This window comes from Cinclus cinclus, chromosome 30, assembly GCF_963662255.1.
Source record: "Cinclus cinclus chromosome 30, bCinCin1.1, whole genome shotgun sequence".
Classification (NCBI taxonomy): Eukaryota; Metazoa; Chordata; class Aves; order Passeriformes; family Cinclidae; genus Cinclus; species Cinclus cinclus.
This window is the reverse complement of record NC_085075.1, coordinates 884142-898530: the sequence shown is the minus strand read 5'-3', so window position 1 is coordinate 898530 and position 14389 is coordinate 884142. Positions and strand designations below refer to the sequence as shown.

Below are 14389 nucleotides of genomic sequence, written 5' to 3'. Positions count from 1 at the left end.
GTGCCCCCCTCTCCGGATCCCCCCATCCCTTCAACCCCCCTCCCCATCCCTCCCCCCCCCCCCCCCCCCCCCCCCCCCCCCCCGCTTGAGACCTGGAACTGCTGCCCTGGGCCCCACAAATTTGGGGGAATGGGCTCAGAAGAGCCAAAGTCCTTCTTGAAGTGTCAGTGGAGGAGGTTCCCCAAAATTTGCCCCTCCCCCCAACTTCTGCACGCCCAGAAAGGGGGCTCAGGGCACAAACATGAGCACAACTCTCTTGTCCCTTGGAGCAGTCTGTGATGGGGGACAGGGACACCCCCAAAACGGGGTGTGGGGGGGAAGCAGGGGCCCCCTATTTGGTTTCTGGGGGCTTATGGCTGCTCCTGCCTTTGCCCCCTGATCCAAATGTTTTCCTTTCCCTTGGAACAGGGTTTTCCAGGAAACTGGGGGACCCCCTTGCCCCCCTCCCCCCACCCAGGGTGCAGACCTTCCAGCAGGGGGGGACATAGGAGAAATCCCCCAAAATCTGAAGGCGTTCCAGAGGAAATGGGCAGTGCTGCTCAAGGAAGGGCCCCAAATTCCATTTTTTCCCCTATTTTCCAAAAAAATCTAAGGGGTGCACCCACCCCCCAAGCAGAAGCACCCCCAACATCTTCAGTTTCCCTCCTTTTCCCAAAGAAGAGAGGGATTGATGCTGCTATTCCCAGCAGGACCCTCCTACCTGTGCACAGGTATCCCGGATCCACCAGGATTTCAGGCAGTTTGGGGGTTCCCAGTCTTTCTTAAGAGGGGGAGGGGTGGATTCAGGGGTATAACGATGGGGGTGGGGGGGCCTCTTGAAGATTCCAGAAGGATTTTTGGGATCATAATCCAAGTTTTTAGGCTGGAGGGCAGGAACGGTCCAAGTTTTTTCATGCTGGCAGCGCACAGGTTCTTCCCCATCCTTAGAGGGGGTGAGAAATCCAGGTGAGGCAGAGCATGGTGATGTGGGGGGTGCAGGAGGAAACACCCCCCTCCCACACCCCCTGAACTTCCCGGTATTCCCATATTTTCACAGCAGGAGCTGCGAGTCAGGAGGGGTCTTGGTCTGGCAGCCTTGGCACATGCGCTTGTGTCGGAGCAGCCGGTCCGTGCGGGAGAAGCTCTGCCGGGACAAGGGGGGTCAGTTCTGGGGCTGCTGCTGTGAATCCCAGGGGTGCCCCACACATTCCCACGGGAATTCTCTCGGGAATACCTGCATGCAGCGCTCGCACTGGTAGGGCTTCTCCCCACTGTGCACCCGCTTGTGCCGCTCCAGGTGGTACTTCTGGATGAAGCGCATGTCGCACATGTCACACTCGAAGGGCTTTTCCCCTGGAATTGCGGGTGGGATTAGCGCCGGGGAGAGGGGCGGGAATTAGCGCAGGGGTGGGGAGGCTGCTCGTTAACGAGGGGTCACTACCGGTGTGGATGAGGATGTGCCGTTTGAGATGGTAACTGCTCCGGAAGGCGCCAAAACAGTGGTCGCAGATGAAGTTCTTGAGCTGGAAGGAGCCGTTTTGCTCAATCACCACCATCTGAAATGGGGGGGGATTTAGGGGTTCAGAGCCGGGGAGACCCCCAGCAGCCCCCCCAAATCCCCCCCCCCGGCCGTCCTGCGCCTGCCGGAGTTTGGGAGATTGTCTTCCTCCTTCTCCTCCTCGTGCGGCGCGGCGGCAAACCTGGGATCCTCGGCGGGAGGAGCTCGGGGGTCCCTCGGCGCTGGGAACCCGCTTGCGGCGCTGCCGGGGGTCAAGGGGGTGTCAGCGGCCCCCAAGATGGCCCCCGACCCCCCCCTCCAGACCCCAAAATTGAGGGGGGACCTCCCGCTGGGGGAGGGGACCTGCCTTTTTCAAGGATTTCTTGGGGTTGGAGGCCTCAGGAACATCGTCATCCTTGCGGGCACGGGGCTTGTCGGGGTCCTGGCGGAGGGACTGGGGGGCAGTAATTGGGGTGGAGTTTGGAAATGGGGGATTGTGGGGCAGAAATTAGGAGGGGTTGGGAACAGGGCAGGAATTGGGGAGGGGGGATTGGGAAGGGGGGATTGTGGGACCAGCAGTTGGCAGGGAGGGGTTTGGGAAGGGGTGATTGGAGTGCAAGAATTGGTAGGGGGGGATGGGGGGGTCAGGGATTGGGGGGTTTAGGAAGGGGGAAAGAATTGGGGTGGAGGAATTGGGTGAGCAGGAATTGGGGTGGGGGAATTGGGGAGGGTAAACAGGGGCAAGAAATTGGGGAGGGGGGTTTAGGATGAGCAGGGAATAGGGAGGTTGGGGGATAACAGAATTGAAGGGGAAAGAGTGGAATTAGAACAGGAAAAAACCGAGGCAGGAAAAGACCAAATAAAGGAGGAAAAATCCATACGAAGGAGGAAAAGTCCAACAAAAGAAAAGAAAGGGCAAGTGGAGGAAGGAAAATTAAACAAGGGCAGGAAATGGGAAATGAAAGGATGAAAACTCAATTAAAGCAGGAAAAGGTCAAATGAGAAGTGGGTAAATCAAACTAAAGCAGGAAAACTAGAGAGGAAAAAGACAAACTGAAGCAGGAAAAAAGCAAAATTAGAAGTGGAAAAGGTCAAATAAAATACAGAAAAGGATGAATAAAGGGAGAAAAACTTAAATTCAGGAAGAAAATAATTCAAACTTGATGAGGAAGAGGCCAATTTAAGGTGGAAAATGCCAATTTTGGAGCAGAATAGCCCAAATTAAAGCAGGAAAAAAATTAGTCAGAAACTTCCAAAATAAAAGCAGGAAAAAAAAAGAAATTAAAGGTAGAAAAAGCAAATTAAATGTGGAAACCCCCAAATTAAATACAGAAATACCCAAATTAAAAGGTGGGAAAAGCCAAACTAAAGGCATAAACCCTGAAATTTAAGGGTGAAACCCCCCCTTTAAAGGTGGGATCCCCCAGTGGAAAGTCTTAAGATCCCAGCCAGGGGTTCCCACTCCGTACCAGGAGGTCGGGGCTGGAGCCCCGTTCCCGGCTCCCGTCCTGTTTCCCGCCGGATTTGGGCATCATCTTCTTGCTGGCGACAGTGGGGACGAGGCAGACGCCTGAGAGCCCCTCGCAGGCCAGGAGACTCGCCTGGAACAGGGAGGGACCCCTGGGATCAGCCCTACAGCCCAGGAACGCTGGGGTGCACCCTGGAGTGGGGCATGAGCCCCCTGCCTCTGGGTCCTGATGGGAAGTTTGGGATAATCTGGGGAAATTTTGGGATGATGTCAGGGGAAATTTGGGATGATCCCAGAATAATTCTAAGACCCAGAAATGGAACTGAGGGAGTGGAACCTTCTTCTTTCAGTCCACTGAGGATTTAAGGTCAAGTGGGAAAATTCAAGGGAACTGTGCAGCAATTTTGGATAATCCTATGGAAAAGTGGGATAAACCCAGGGCAAAATGGGAAGACCCCAAAATTGGGAATGGAGGTTGAACTCCCTTCACTGAGGCTGGTTGGGACATAAGGGTTGATGGGGAATTAGGTGGTAATCCCAGGAAAAAAATGGGGAAATAAAGGGGAAATCTGGGATAATTCCTGAATTGATTCTGGGAAGAGCCCCAATGAAGAAGGGTTTGTGAGGGCTGTAGCCCTTATTTCAGACCTGACAGAACCTAATAGCTACCAGTGAAATTTGGGGAATCCTGGAAAAAACTGGAATAATCTCAAGGAAAATTCAGGATAAACCTGAGAAAATTTTGGGAGAACACCAAGGAAAACTGGGATAACTGTGGGGTAACTCTGGGAAGACCCCAAGGTGTGTTTGGGGTCTGAAACCCCTTCTTCCAGCCCAGAAAGGATCTAATGGAAAAAGGAAATTTCAAGATAAGCCTGGGGAAAATTCAGATTATCCCAGGGAAAACTGAGACAATTCCAGCGGAAACTGGGAGAATTCAGGAAGAACTCTGGAAAAACCCTAAAAGTGGGGAGGGGAAGGTGAGGGGAGGCAAAGACACCCCCAAACCACCTATTAAACTACTAACCTGCTTTTATTGGGGCCCTAAAGGCTACTGGGGAAATTTGGAAAATCCTGGGGAAAACTGGGATAATCCTGGGAAAAATTTGGGATAATACTGTGGAAATTTTGCAATAATACTGGGAAGAACCCCAAGTGTGGAGGGGCACCTTGAACCTCCTTTTTTGAGCCTGACAGCCCCTCAGGGCTAAAGGAAAAAATCAGGATATTTCTGGGCAAAATCAGGATAATCATGGGGAAAAGAGGGATAATCTTTAGACAGCTCCCTGGAGCAGGATGGGGAGGGACCCCCCCCACCCTGGCACAGGGGGAAGGAAGCTCCAGCTCTCTCCCCCTCTTCTTTCCCTTTTCCCATTTTACTGGGGCCGTTGCTCCCCCAAATTCCTGGGCCTGGGGGTGTCAGGATGCAGGGGGTGGGGGCTCATTACCTGAGCCATGCTGTGGGAGCCTTTGGCCTTACTTCTCGCCCAGGTAAAGCTCGTTTGGGGTAAGAAAAGGTGGGATCAGTAAATTTTTATGGATTTTTGGGCGGGCTCCAGTACCCGCCACGGTGCCGCCATTCCTCCTCCTCCTTCTCCTTCTCCGCTTCTTCCTCCTGCCGGGGGGGCCACTCGGGCAGGAAGGGGGGGGGGACACAGGGTCGGGCCCCCCCCCAGAGCCGGGACCCCCTGAGCTGGGTGGGTGCTGGATCTGCAGGGACAGAGCTGAATCCAGGGGGATCCGCCTGAGGGGAAACAGTGAGAAGGAGGGGAGGGAAGGGGTGTCAAAGGGGGGCCCAAAGGGAAGGACCTCGGGATGGTGGGTAGGGGGAAACAGCAACAACCCCGCGGGTAATGTGTGGGGCTGTCCCAGGACAGGATGGGACTGGGGAAGATATTGCTGGAACAGAAGATGTCCCTGGGGAAGGGGGAAAAAGCGGGTCCCGGGGGTGGGTGACTCTGGGGGAGATCCCAGAGCAGGAGGAGGTGGGGACGATTCTGGGGGATCCCGGGGGAGTCTGTAACCTGCGAGGGTTGGGGGGGGTGGCACAGAAGGGTCACACCCGGGGATGACCGGGGAAGGGGAGAACACGGGGGGGAAAGGGTGGCTCACACCAGGAAGATCCCAGGGAAGACAGTGGGGAGTTACCGGGGGGGGGGTCCCAGCGGCGGTGTCCCGGGAAGGGGTCACAACCGGAGAAAGGCCTGAGGAGGATCACGCCGGGAGGGGCCGCCACACCGGGGATCGGGGCCTCCTCTCTCGTTAGGGACCTCCCCCCAATCCCTCTCTATCCCACTCCCACCCCTAGCCCATTTCTTCCTCCATCCCCCGTGGGAACGGCCCCCCAGTGCCGGGAGAAGTCAGGGTGGCCCCGAACGTGCCGCACGGTCCCACGGGGACGTGTCATGGGGAGGTCGGTCCGTACCTGACGCGGGCCCTCCGCGCTCCGACCGAGCCCGGCCCCGCCGCCCCCCGCCGCCGCCACCCGGAAGCGGAAACCCCCACCCCCCGCAGCCGCTTCCGGGGCCGCTGGGCGCCGGGCGGAAGTGAAGGCTACTTGCGCATGCGCACAGCGGCGGCGTGACGCCTAGCGCTGCGCGCCATCGTGGGTGAGGGTAGTTGCTACGGCAACGGCGCGGCCTGAACCCCTCTGAGAGCCACCGACCTTCCCTCACCCACCCCCAGGAGAGGGTTCTACCCCCTCGATCCTCCCGACTCCCTGAAATCGGGACCGACTCCACCTCCAACTCCCCCGCCCCCCCCGGGAGCGGGACCGACACCCTCCACCCGACAATCCTCTCCCCTGCTGCCCCCACTCGCGACCCACCCTTGGGGAACCCCCTACTACAACCCCCCTTTGGGTCCCCCCTCACTATGACCCCTCTCTTTGGGGTCTCCCCCTTTGGGGTGACCCCTTTTAGGGGCTGGTCGCCCCTTTGCCTCCCCTTATTGCCCCCCCCCCCCCAACCCCCGGGACAGGTACTGGCCCTTCCCGTGGTGTCTGGGAATTGAGTGGAATACTGGAAATGGGGCACTGGGACTGGGGGGGACACTGGGAATGAAGGGCACTCGGAATGGGTGTGTAGACATGGGGACAAGGGGCATACCAAACAGGGGTGGGGACACACACTGGGAACGATGGGGGGGACACTAGGGATTGGGGGGGTCGATACACTGGGGACAGTGGGACATTTGGAATGGGTTTGAGGACCCGGGGAATGGGTTGTGAGGACACTGGGAGTGGGAGGACGTATGTTGTCACCACTCTTGTCCCACTGATCTGGGGACACACTCCTGACCCTGCACCCTGTCCCCAGAACCCTTCCGGAGTCTTGGACTTTGCTCCTTGCCCCTTGGTGACGTGACCAGAGGAAAATTCCATCCTGGGAAAGGGAGAGAGAGGAGCTGGGAGAGCCTGATCTGGGAGAGCCTGATCCCAAGAAAAGCTTCTCCTGGGAGCACCTAATTCTGGGATCACCTGGTCCCAGGGTCACCTCATCCCAGGAGAACTTGGGCTTGGCAGCACCTCATCCCGGAAAATTCCAGCTGGCAGAGGTGAGAGGAGCTGGGAACACCCGAGTCCCCAGAGAAACCCATGCTAGGAGCACCTAATTTTGTGATCATCTTATCCCAGAATTACCTCATTCCAGATGAACATAATTCTAGAATCACCTTATCCCAGGAGAATTTCATCCTGAGAGAGCCTTATCCCAGGAGATCCTTATCCCACAGTCGCCTCATTCTGGGACCACCTTATCCCAGGAAAACCAGGATCACTTTATCCAAGGACTATCTCCTTCCAGAAAAAGCTCATCCTGGGATTCCCCATCCCATCACCTTCTGCCAATCCCAGGCCCAGGGTCCCTCTCGGTTAATTTCAGGTCTACCCGTGTTATCCTGCCATGGCTGAGCCCTCTGGGATTTGGGACAGCATCCCATTGGATGATCCTGGCCTGGACATCACTGCCGGGGAGGAATTCCTTCAGGAAGTGTTCCAGATCCTGCTGGAGGAGGGCGTGCGGAAGAGCACAGATGTGACACAGAAGGTTGGGACACCAGAGCATCTGGGAGGTGGTGGGGTCCCCAGTGTCTCCCTATCACCTGTCCTATTCCCAGTAATTTTCTGTTCCAGTCCCAATCCCATTCTCATCCCAGTCATTCCCAATTCTATTCCCAGGAATTCCCAGGCGTGTGACTAGAAGCTGACATGGAAGTGGGTGGGGGTCACAATGTTGCTCCTTTCCCAGTCCCATTCCCATTCTGAATCCCAGTTCCAGTCCCATTCCCATTTCCAGTCCCATTCCCAATTTTATACTCAGAAAAGGATTGGGAGTGGGACTGGGAATAAGTCCCAGCTGCAGTCCCATTCTCATTGCCAGTCTCATTCCCAATCTTGTTTCTATTTCCAGTCTCATTTGCAATCCCACTTCCAGGCCCATTGTCATTCCCATTCTCCATTCTATTTGCAGTCCTGGTGCCAGTCCCATTCCTATTCTGGTTCCCATTCCTATTCCCATTCTCAGTCTTGTTTCCATTCCCAGTCCCATTCCCTCTGCGGTTTCCAGTCCCAGTCTCTCTCACTCATTCCCAGTGCATTCCTAGGTGTGTGATTGGAAGGAGCCGCAGGAGCTGCGGGAGCTGCTGGATCTGGAGCTGCGGAACGACGGGGAAGGGCAGGAGCGGCTCCTGCAGCGCTGCCGGGACGTGCTGCGCCTCAGCGTCCGCACTGGTGCGCTTGCGGTACACACCAGTGCACACCAGTACACAGGAGTACAACCCCAAGGCAGGACCAGCGCCTCCCAGTTTAGCCCTGCACAAACTCCCAGTTTGGCACGACGCCTTTCACTTTAGTCCAGCAGGTCCTGGTTCAGCCTCAGTGGTTCCCGGCTCAGCCTCTGTGGTTCCCAGTTCAGCCCCAGTGGCTTCCAGTGTGGCCCCTGGTGCCTCCCAGTGTCTAACCTTGTAACCCCTGCCTTGTCCCCCTCCATGTGCTCCCTGATCTTCCGTGTCTCTCTTGACTGCCCCTGTGTCCCCCTTTTCCCTCCCCTGCATCCACTCCCTGACCCTCCATGTCCCTCCTGTGTCACCCCTGATTCCCCATATCCCCCCGCTCCCCAGTTTTTCCATTTCCTCCCACTTCCCATTCTGTTCCTCCATGTTCCTCCCCCCCATCTTCCCAGTCTCCTTATGACCCCCGCCATGTCCCCTCTGAACCTCCCAGGTCCTTCCCTTACCTTCCTAAGTGCCATCCCCAACCCTCTCATGTGTCCCTCCCCCCCTCATTTCCCCCACCCCCTTACATATCTCTGTCTGTCCCTCCTATGTCATCCCCTGACCACTCCATGTCCCCATGTCCCCCCAGGTCACCCCCGGTTCTTCAACCAGCTTTTCTCAGGGCTGGACCACCACGCCCTGGCCGGGCGGTTCCTCACTGAGACCCTCAACACAAGCCCGTGAGTGCCCAACACCCTCAAATGGGGGCTTGTGGGTGGGGGGGACCCCCCAGAAACCTGCTGTGATTCCCCTCCTCCAGATCCACCTGCAAGGAGTCCCTGGTGCTGATGGAGTGGGAGGTGCTGGGGGAGGATTTTGGGGTGCTGCGGTTTGGAGGGAGGGTTTTGGGGGTGTTGAGGAGCCCAAATGATAGAAGACCCTTCAAAACCCTATCCTGACTCCCCTGATCCAGCCCCCAGTTCTGGTGTTGATGGAGTGGGCATTGTGGGGGGAGGGTTTTGGGTGCTGAGTAGGAGGGTTTTGGGATGCTGAGGCTCTAGGGGAAAGTGTTTGGGGTTCTGAGGTTTCAGGGTAAGGGGAACCCTTCCACTCCTGCTGGGCCCTTCCAGATACACATACGAGGTGGCCCCGGTGCTGGTGCTGATGGAGGAGCAGGTTCTGGCCAAGCTCCGGGAGCTTGTGGGGTGGAGCAGCGGTGACGGGATCTTTGCTCCCGGTATGCTGAACTCTTCCTGAGGGTGATCCATGTCCCGCCTCTCCCCCTGGCAGCCTGTCCATGGTGCCCCAGGGGTGACATGGAGGTCCCTGTCCTTGGGCAGGGGGCTCTATGTCCAATATGCTGGCCATGAACGTGGCGCGATTCCAGCGTTTCCCAGAGAGCCGGAGCAGAGGGAACTGGGACCTGCCTCGCCTGGGCCTGTTTGCATCCCAGGAGGTGGGAGTGGGGGGCTCGGGGTCACCCCAAAACCTGATCCTAAGGGTCATTCCAAACCTTATTCCTGGAGTCACCCCAAAACCTGATCCTGGGATCACCCCAAAAACTGACCCATGGGATCACTCCAAATCTGGTTCCTGAGGTCACCCTGAAATCTGATCTATGGGGTCACCCATATTACCAAATCATGGTCCCTGAGATTACCCAAAATCTGGGGTCATCCCAAGTCTGGTCTCTGTGGTTACCCACAGTCTGGTTCCTGGGGTCCCCCCAGTCCTAGTCCTGTTTTCCTGTCCAGAGCCATTATTCCATCCTAAAAGGAGCTGCTCTCCTGGGAATTGGCACAGACAATGTTCACCTGGTGCGGACAGATGAGAGGTAGGTGCTAGGAGGTCCTGGGGGGCCCCAGGTCAGGGGATCCCTCCGTGTCTCCATCCCTGTCCCTTCCGCTCAGAGGGAAGATGATCCCAGAAGAGCTGGAGAAGGAGATCCAGAGGGTGAAAGCTGAGGTTGGGAGAGGCTGCACCCTGAGGTCCCCAAAGCTCCCCAGATTCCCTAATGCCTCCCCAGTGTTCCCAAAGCCCTTCCCATGTCCCCCACTGTCTCCCCAAATAACCTGAATTTCCTCCAATGTCTCCCCACACTGTCCCTTCAGCCCCCAATGCTCCCTGTCCTCCCCAGGTCTCCTGTTCCCCTTAAAGTCCCCTGTCTGCCACAAAGTCCTCTGAACCCCATTTCCTGCACCCCCGATGTCGCCCTGTATCCTCCAACCCCCCCCCCCCCAGCCTACCTCCTGAGCCTCCTCTAAGTCCTCCCAAAAGCCTACCCAGGGCTTGGATGCCCTTCTTTTTCTGTGTCCCTGTCCTGGCCAGCTTTTACCCTCTGTGCCCCTCATGTCCCCAGTCTCCCAAATCCCCCCCAAGCCTTCCTAGATCAACTAAGACCTTTCCAGATCCCCTCCAAATCGCCACCAAAGCTTGCCCAAATGATCCCTCAGGACTTGGAGCCCCTTCTTTGTGCCACCATCCTTGGGCACCTTCAACCCTCTGTGTCCCCCTGTTCCCTATCCCCAAATCCCCCTCAAGTCTCCCCAGGTCCCCCCAAACCCCCTCATATCCTCTGCAAATCCCCCTCAAACCCCCCCATATTCCCCCGCAACCCCTCCCAAAGCTTCTCCAAATGACGCCCCTCCCCCCCCCCCCCCCCCCCCCCCCAGGATATGGAGCCCCTTCTTTATCTGTGTCACCATACTGGCTACCTTCAATTCCCTGTGCTCGCCTTGCCTTCTACCCCCTTCCATGCCCCCAGCACCCCCAACATGTCCAGGCCCCTCCCTAATCCCCCGCAGGGCTCGGAGCCCCTCTTTGTGTGTGCCACGAGTGGCACCACTGTCCTGGGCAGCTTTGACCCACTAGACGCCATCGCTGACATCTGTGCCCACCACGGGCTGTGGCTGCATGTGGATGTGAGTTCAGGGGGGTCCATGGTTCGTGGGGGGGGGAGCAAGGGTCCCCCTGTGGGTGCTGATCCCCCTTTCCCTGCAGGCAGCATGGGGAGGCAGCGCCCTCCTGTCCCCCCAACTCCGTCACCTCCTTGCTGGCATCCACAGGTGTGTCCCTCCTCCTGCCCCCCCAAAAGGCTCCTTCCAAGTTTTTGGGGATCCCCTTTTCCCCACAGGGCCCCCTAAACTCTGTTGTTCCTCACCACCAGAGCTGACTCGGTGACCTGGAACCCCCACAAGCTGTTGATGGTGGGGTTGCAGTGCTCAGCATTCCTGCTCCATGACAGCTCTGTAGGTGCTCATCCTGAATTCCTGCCCCTGGGATGCCTCCCCGGGCTCCCTCATTAATTTTGGGTGCCCCTGCCCCTCCCAGGGGCTCTTGCAGCGCTGCCACGGCGTGGGGGCCACATACCTGTTCCAGCGGGACAAGTTCTACGATGTGTCCCTGGACACAGGGGACAAGAGCCCCCAGTGCGGCCGCCGCGCGGACGGCCTCAAGCTCTGGATCCTCTGGAAAGCCGTGGGAACCCAGGGGCTGGGACGGCGTGTGGAGCGGGCATTCGCTGCCACTCGGTGAGCCCCGGGATCAGAGGGATCCTCCACCCTCCCAAACTGGACTTCAGCACTTTGTTCCCCCCAGATATCTGCTGGAGCAGGTGAAGAGGAGAGAGGGATTCCAGCTGGTGATGGAGGTAGGGATGCTGGAATGTGGGATGGGGAAAGGATGTGGACACCTGAGAGACCTGGAGGTTGGAATGCCACATGTTTAAATAATCATGGAGGTTTAATCCCAGGGGATTAATCCCAAAGGTTTGAATCCCCAAGGTTTAAATTCCAGAGTATTCAATCCCAGAGGCTGAAATCTCAGAGGTTTGAATTGTCCCAGAAGTCTAAATCTTGGAGGTTTAAGTCCCCGAGGACAAATCCCAGAGGTTTAAATGCCAGGGTCTGAAATCCTGGAGATTGGAAGTCCAGAGGTTTAAGTCCTGGAGGTTTTAAATCATTCTCCAGAGGTTTGAATCCCTGAGGATTAACCCCACAGAAATCCTGAAGATTTAAATCCTTGAATTTGAACCCCAGAGATTTAAATAATCCTGGAGATCTAAATTATCCTGGCAATTTCAATATTGCAGGTTTAAATCCTGGAGGATTAAATCCTGCAGCTTCCAATCCCAGACAATTAAATACACATGGCTGAATTCCTGGAGGTCTGAATCCCCATCAAATTATGGGAATTGGGTGAATGGCCATGATCTCCTTCCTTTTCCTCTCCCAACAGCCAGAATTCCTCAACCTCTGCTTCTGGTTCATCCCACCCAGCCTGAGGGGCCAGGACAACTCCCCAGAATTCTGGGACAAACTGGGAAAGGTGAGAATTCCAAATTCTGCCCTCCAACAGCCCTCCAAATCCCCCCCAAAAATAATCCAAACATAAAACCAAAATCCTCCTGAAATGGTGTTTCCCCTTAGGTGGCCCCAGCCATCAAGGAAAAGATGATCCGGAGGGGCTCCATGATGGTGGGATACCAACCCCATGGATCCCGGGTCAACTTCTTCCGGCAGATTATCACCAATCCTGCTGTCACCCGCCAGGACTTGGACTTCTTCCTGGATGAGATCCAGCAATTGGGACGGAATCTGTGAGCACTCCCAAAAAATCCTGTTAAAGATGCCAAAACTTGCCCCCCACCTGACGAATAGGAGCAGAACCTTAATTTCTTCCCCACAAAAATCAGAAACGACCCCAGAATTCCACACTTATGGAATAAAAATAAAGCAGATTTTAATGGTCCTGATATGATAATAATTTGATATAACCCCACCCCATAAAATGGGTTTTGGGGTGTAGGGGATCCCTCAAGTCCCCTGGAAACTCCAGAGGAGGTTGTGCATTCTGGGGTCAGGATGTAGTGGCCTTATGACTCTCCAGACATATTGAAGCTCCAGAGGCTGGAATTTATATGAAAGGGGATCTTCCAAGGGTCAGCACCTGAAGAAGTCCTGGGAGGGTACCACAAAACCAGCTGCTTCCATCCCTGAGGAAGTGGAGCAGAGCCTAGACTTCCTTCTGGAATCTGTAAATCAGGAATAAAGATGGAAGTTCATGGTGCTTTGACGCCAAAATTCCACACTCATGGAAAAAAACAGCATTTAATGGTCCCAATTCTAGATTAATTTGATATCACACCCCCTCCCCCCAAAATGAGGTTTGGGGATCCTTCAGTCTCCCTGGAGGCTCTGGAGGAAGTCGAGGATTCCGGGATCAAGCCGGGCATGCTCAAGGCAGGATCGGAGCTGGGACACTGTGGCCTCCTGTCGCTCCCGTCGCCGCCACTCCCGCAGCATCTCAAAATTCCACAGGACAGGATTGCCAGGATTTTCCTCCTGGATCTGCTCCAGACGGCTCCGCTCCAGCCCTAGATGCAGAATTCCCACTTCCTGCCACTCTTTTCCCAATCTCTGGGCGACTTGCATCAAATCCTTCTCCGTCAAGCGCTGAGGATTCACCGGTGGAGCTGGAATCCCACCAGGACGACATCCTGAAGTGGGGTCCCCCCTCACCTTGGGGGTGTCCCCGTTAGGTTCACAGGGAGATTCCTCCGGGATTTGCTCTTCAAGGGGCAGCTGGAAGTGCTGGATGAGGTCGAGGCGGCCGAGCTGCCGCAGGATCCTGGCGGTCACACGCAGGGAATTCCCCGGGAAGCGCTGGAGGAGGATCCGGCACAACTCGGGACGTGATGCCGGGAGCAGAAGCCCGGCAGGAATTTGCCCTTCTAGCAGGAACTTCAGACTATGGAATTGCTCCTCCGGGAGCGCCAGGTGCACCTCCAGCAGCGTCGCTCGCTCGTCCCTCGCCATCGGGATAGAAAATCCTACAGGGAAATGGGGTCACTCCTGGGACATAAAGGTTGGGAGAGGGGTCACCACGCAGCCCAAAAAGTGGGGGAAAAAGGGGGCCAGCCACTCCTGGGCCCCAAAAATTCGGGGTGGGGGTGGAAAGGGGTCGCCCTCTGATCCACAAATTGGGGGTAGATGGGTCACTGCCCACCACGAGGGCTTTCCTGGTGCCCCCGGGCCCCCCGCCTTGTCCCGGGGCTGAGCCCTCCCAGTGTCCCCCTAGAGCACCCCACCCTATCATGAGACTCCCGAGTGTCAACCCAGTGCCACCCGTACCCTGGGGCTGAGTGCCCCCAGTGCTCCCCCACCCTTCCCTGGTCCTGGGACCCACAGTGCTCCCACTTTGTCCTGGCTCACTCCCATGTCCCTCCCGATGTCCCCGCCGTGTGGCTAGTACCCTTTAGTCCGGGTCCCCACGATCTGGCGGTGCCCTCGGTGTCTCCCTAGCCCGGATCCGCACCACCCTGCCCCCGCCCCGCTCTCACCGCGCTCCGCTCCCGCCACGGCGGTTCCGCGCTGGGGAAGGGGGCCGGGGCCCTGGCTGGGGGCGTGGCCTCCGCCCCGCCACAGCGGCTGCCATGGCAACCGAGGGTGGGGCTTGGTTTGGATGGGCGGGGCGTGCCCTGCCCGGGGCTCGCCTCCACCTCAAGGGGCGCGGCCGGGCGTGGCAGTAGCGGGGTCCGGGGGTTCTTTGGGAGCTCCGGGGGTGCGGGGAGTGAGTCTTGGGCGCAGTGCCCAGCCCCCAGTGCCCCCCAATAATTCTCCGTCCCCCCAGTCCTTCAGTCACTTCCAGTACCTCCAGTGCCTGCAATCACTCGGTGCCCCTAGTAACCCCCAATCCCTCAAACCCCCAGTATCCCTCAGTTTCCAAATCTT

General features: G+C 57.0%; 3 protein-coding genes across 5 annotated transcripts; 1 reads left to right on the top strand and 2 right to left on the bottom strand.

Moving 5' to 3' along the window:
* Positions 1 to 90: 90 nt before the first annotated feature.
* Positions 91 to 5426, bottom strand: ZNF740 (zinc finger protein 740). Of its 2 annotated transcripts, XM_062511150.1 has the most exons (8): positions 5371 to 5420; positions 4508 to 4689; positions 2947 to 3078; positions 1845 to 1931; positions 1680 to 1739; positions 1421 to 1535; positions 1214 to 1332; positions 91 to 1123 (listed from the first exon to the last, which is right to left on the bottom strand). In XM_062511150.1, exons 2-8 carry the CDS (start codon positions 4523 to 4525, stop codon positions 1031 to 1033), a joined length of 624 nt encoding a protein of 207 aa, XP_062367134.1. In that variant the 5' UTR covers positions 4526 to 4689; positions 5371 to 5420; the 3' UTR covers positions 91 to 1030. The 2 variants fall into 2 exon arrangements, with proteins under 2 accessions (XP_062367134.1, XP_062367133.1); XM_062511149.1 differs by having other exon boundaries at positions 1421 to 1739; positions 4394 to 4689; positions 5371 to 5426.
* Positions 5427 to 6185: 759 nt separating this feature from the next.
* On the top strand, positions 6186 to 12790 carry CSAD (cysteine sulfinic acid decarboxylase). 2 transcript variants are annotated; one of them, XM_062511089.1, is made up of 15 exons: positions 6186 to 6500; positions 6827 to 6991; positions 7548 to 7674; positions 8308 to 8398; positions 8789 to 8895; positions 8999 to 9114; positions 9413 to 9492; positions 9569 to 9623; positions 10463 to 10579; positions 10659 to 10723; positions 10825 to 10910; positions 10989 to 11188; positions 11256 to 11307; positions 11895 to 11984; positions 12086 to 12790. In XM_062511089.1, exons 2-15 carry the CDS (start codon positions 6848 to 6850, stop codon positions 12229 to 12231), a joined length of 1476 nt encoding a protein of 491 aa, XP_062367073.1. In that variant the 5' UTR covers positions 6186 to 6500; positions 6827 to 6847; the 3' UTR covers positions 12232 to 12790. The 2 variants fall into 2 exon arrangements, with proteins under 2 accessions (XP_062367073.1, XP_062367072.1); XM_062511088.1 differs by having other exon boundaries at positions 10825 to 10906; positions 12086 to 12786.
* Positions 12791 to 12835: 45 nt separating this feature from the next.
* On the bottom strand, positions 12836 to 14040 carry LOC134054994 (uncharacterized). The gene is made up of 2 exons (XM_062511090.1): positions 13911 to 14040; positions 12836 to 13510 (listed from the first exon to the last, which is right to left on the bottom strand). The coding sequence occupies exon 2, from the start codon at positions 13472 to 13474 to the stop codon at positions 12836 to 12838; it is 639 nt and encodes a 212-aa protein (XP_062367074.1). The 5' UTR covers positions 13475 to 13510; positions 13911 to 14040.
* Positions 14041 to 14389: the final 349 nt, after the last annotated feature.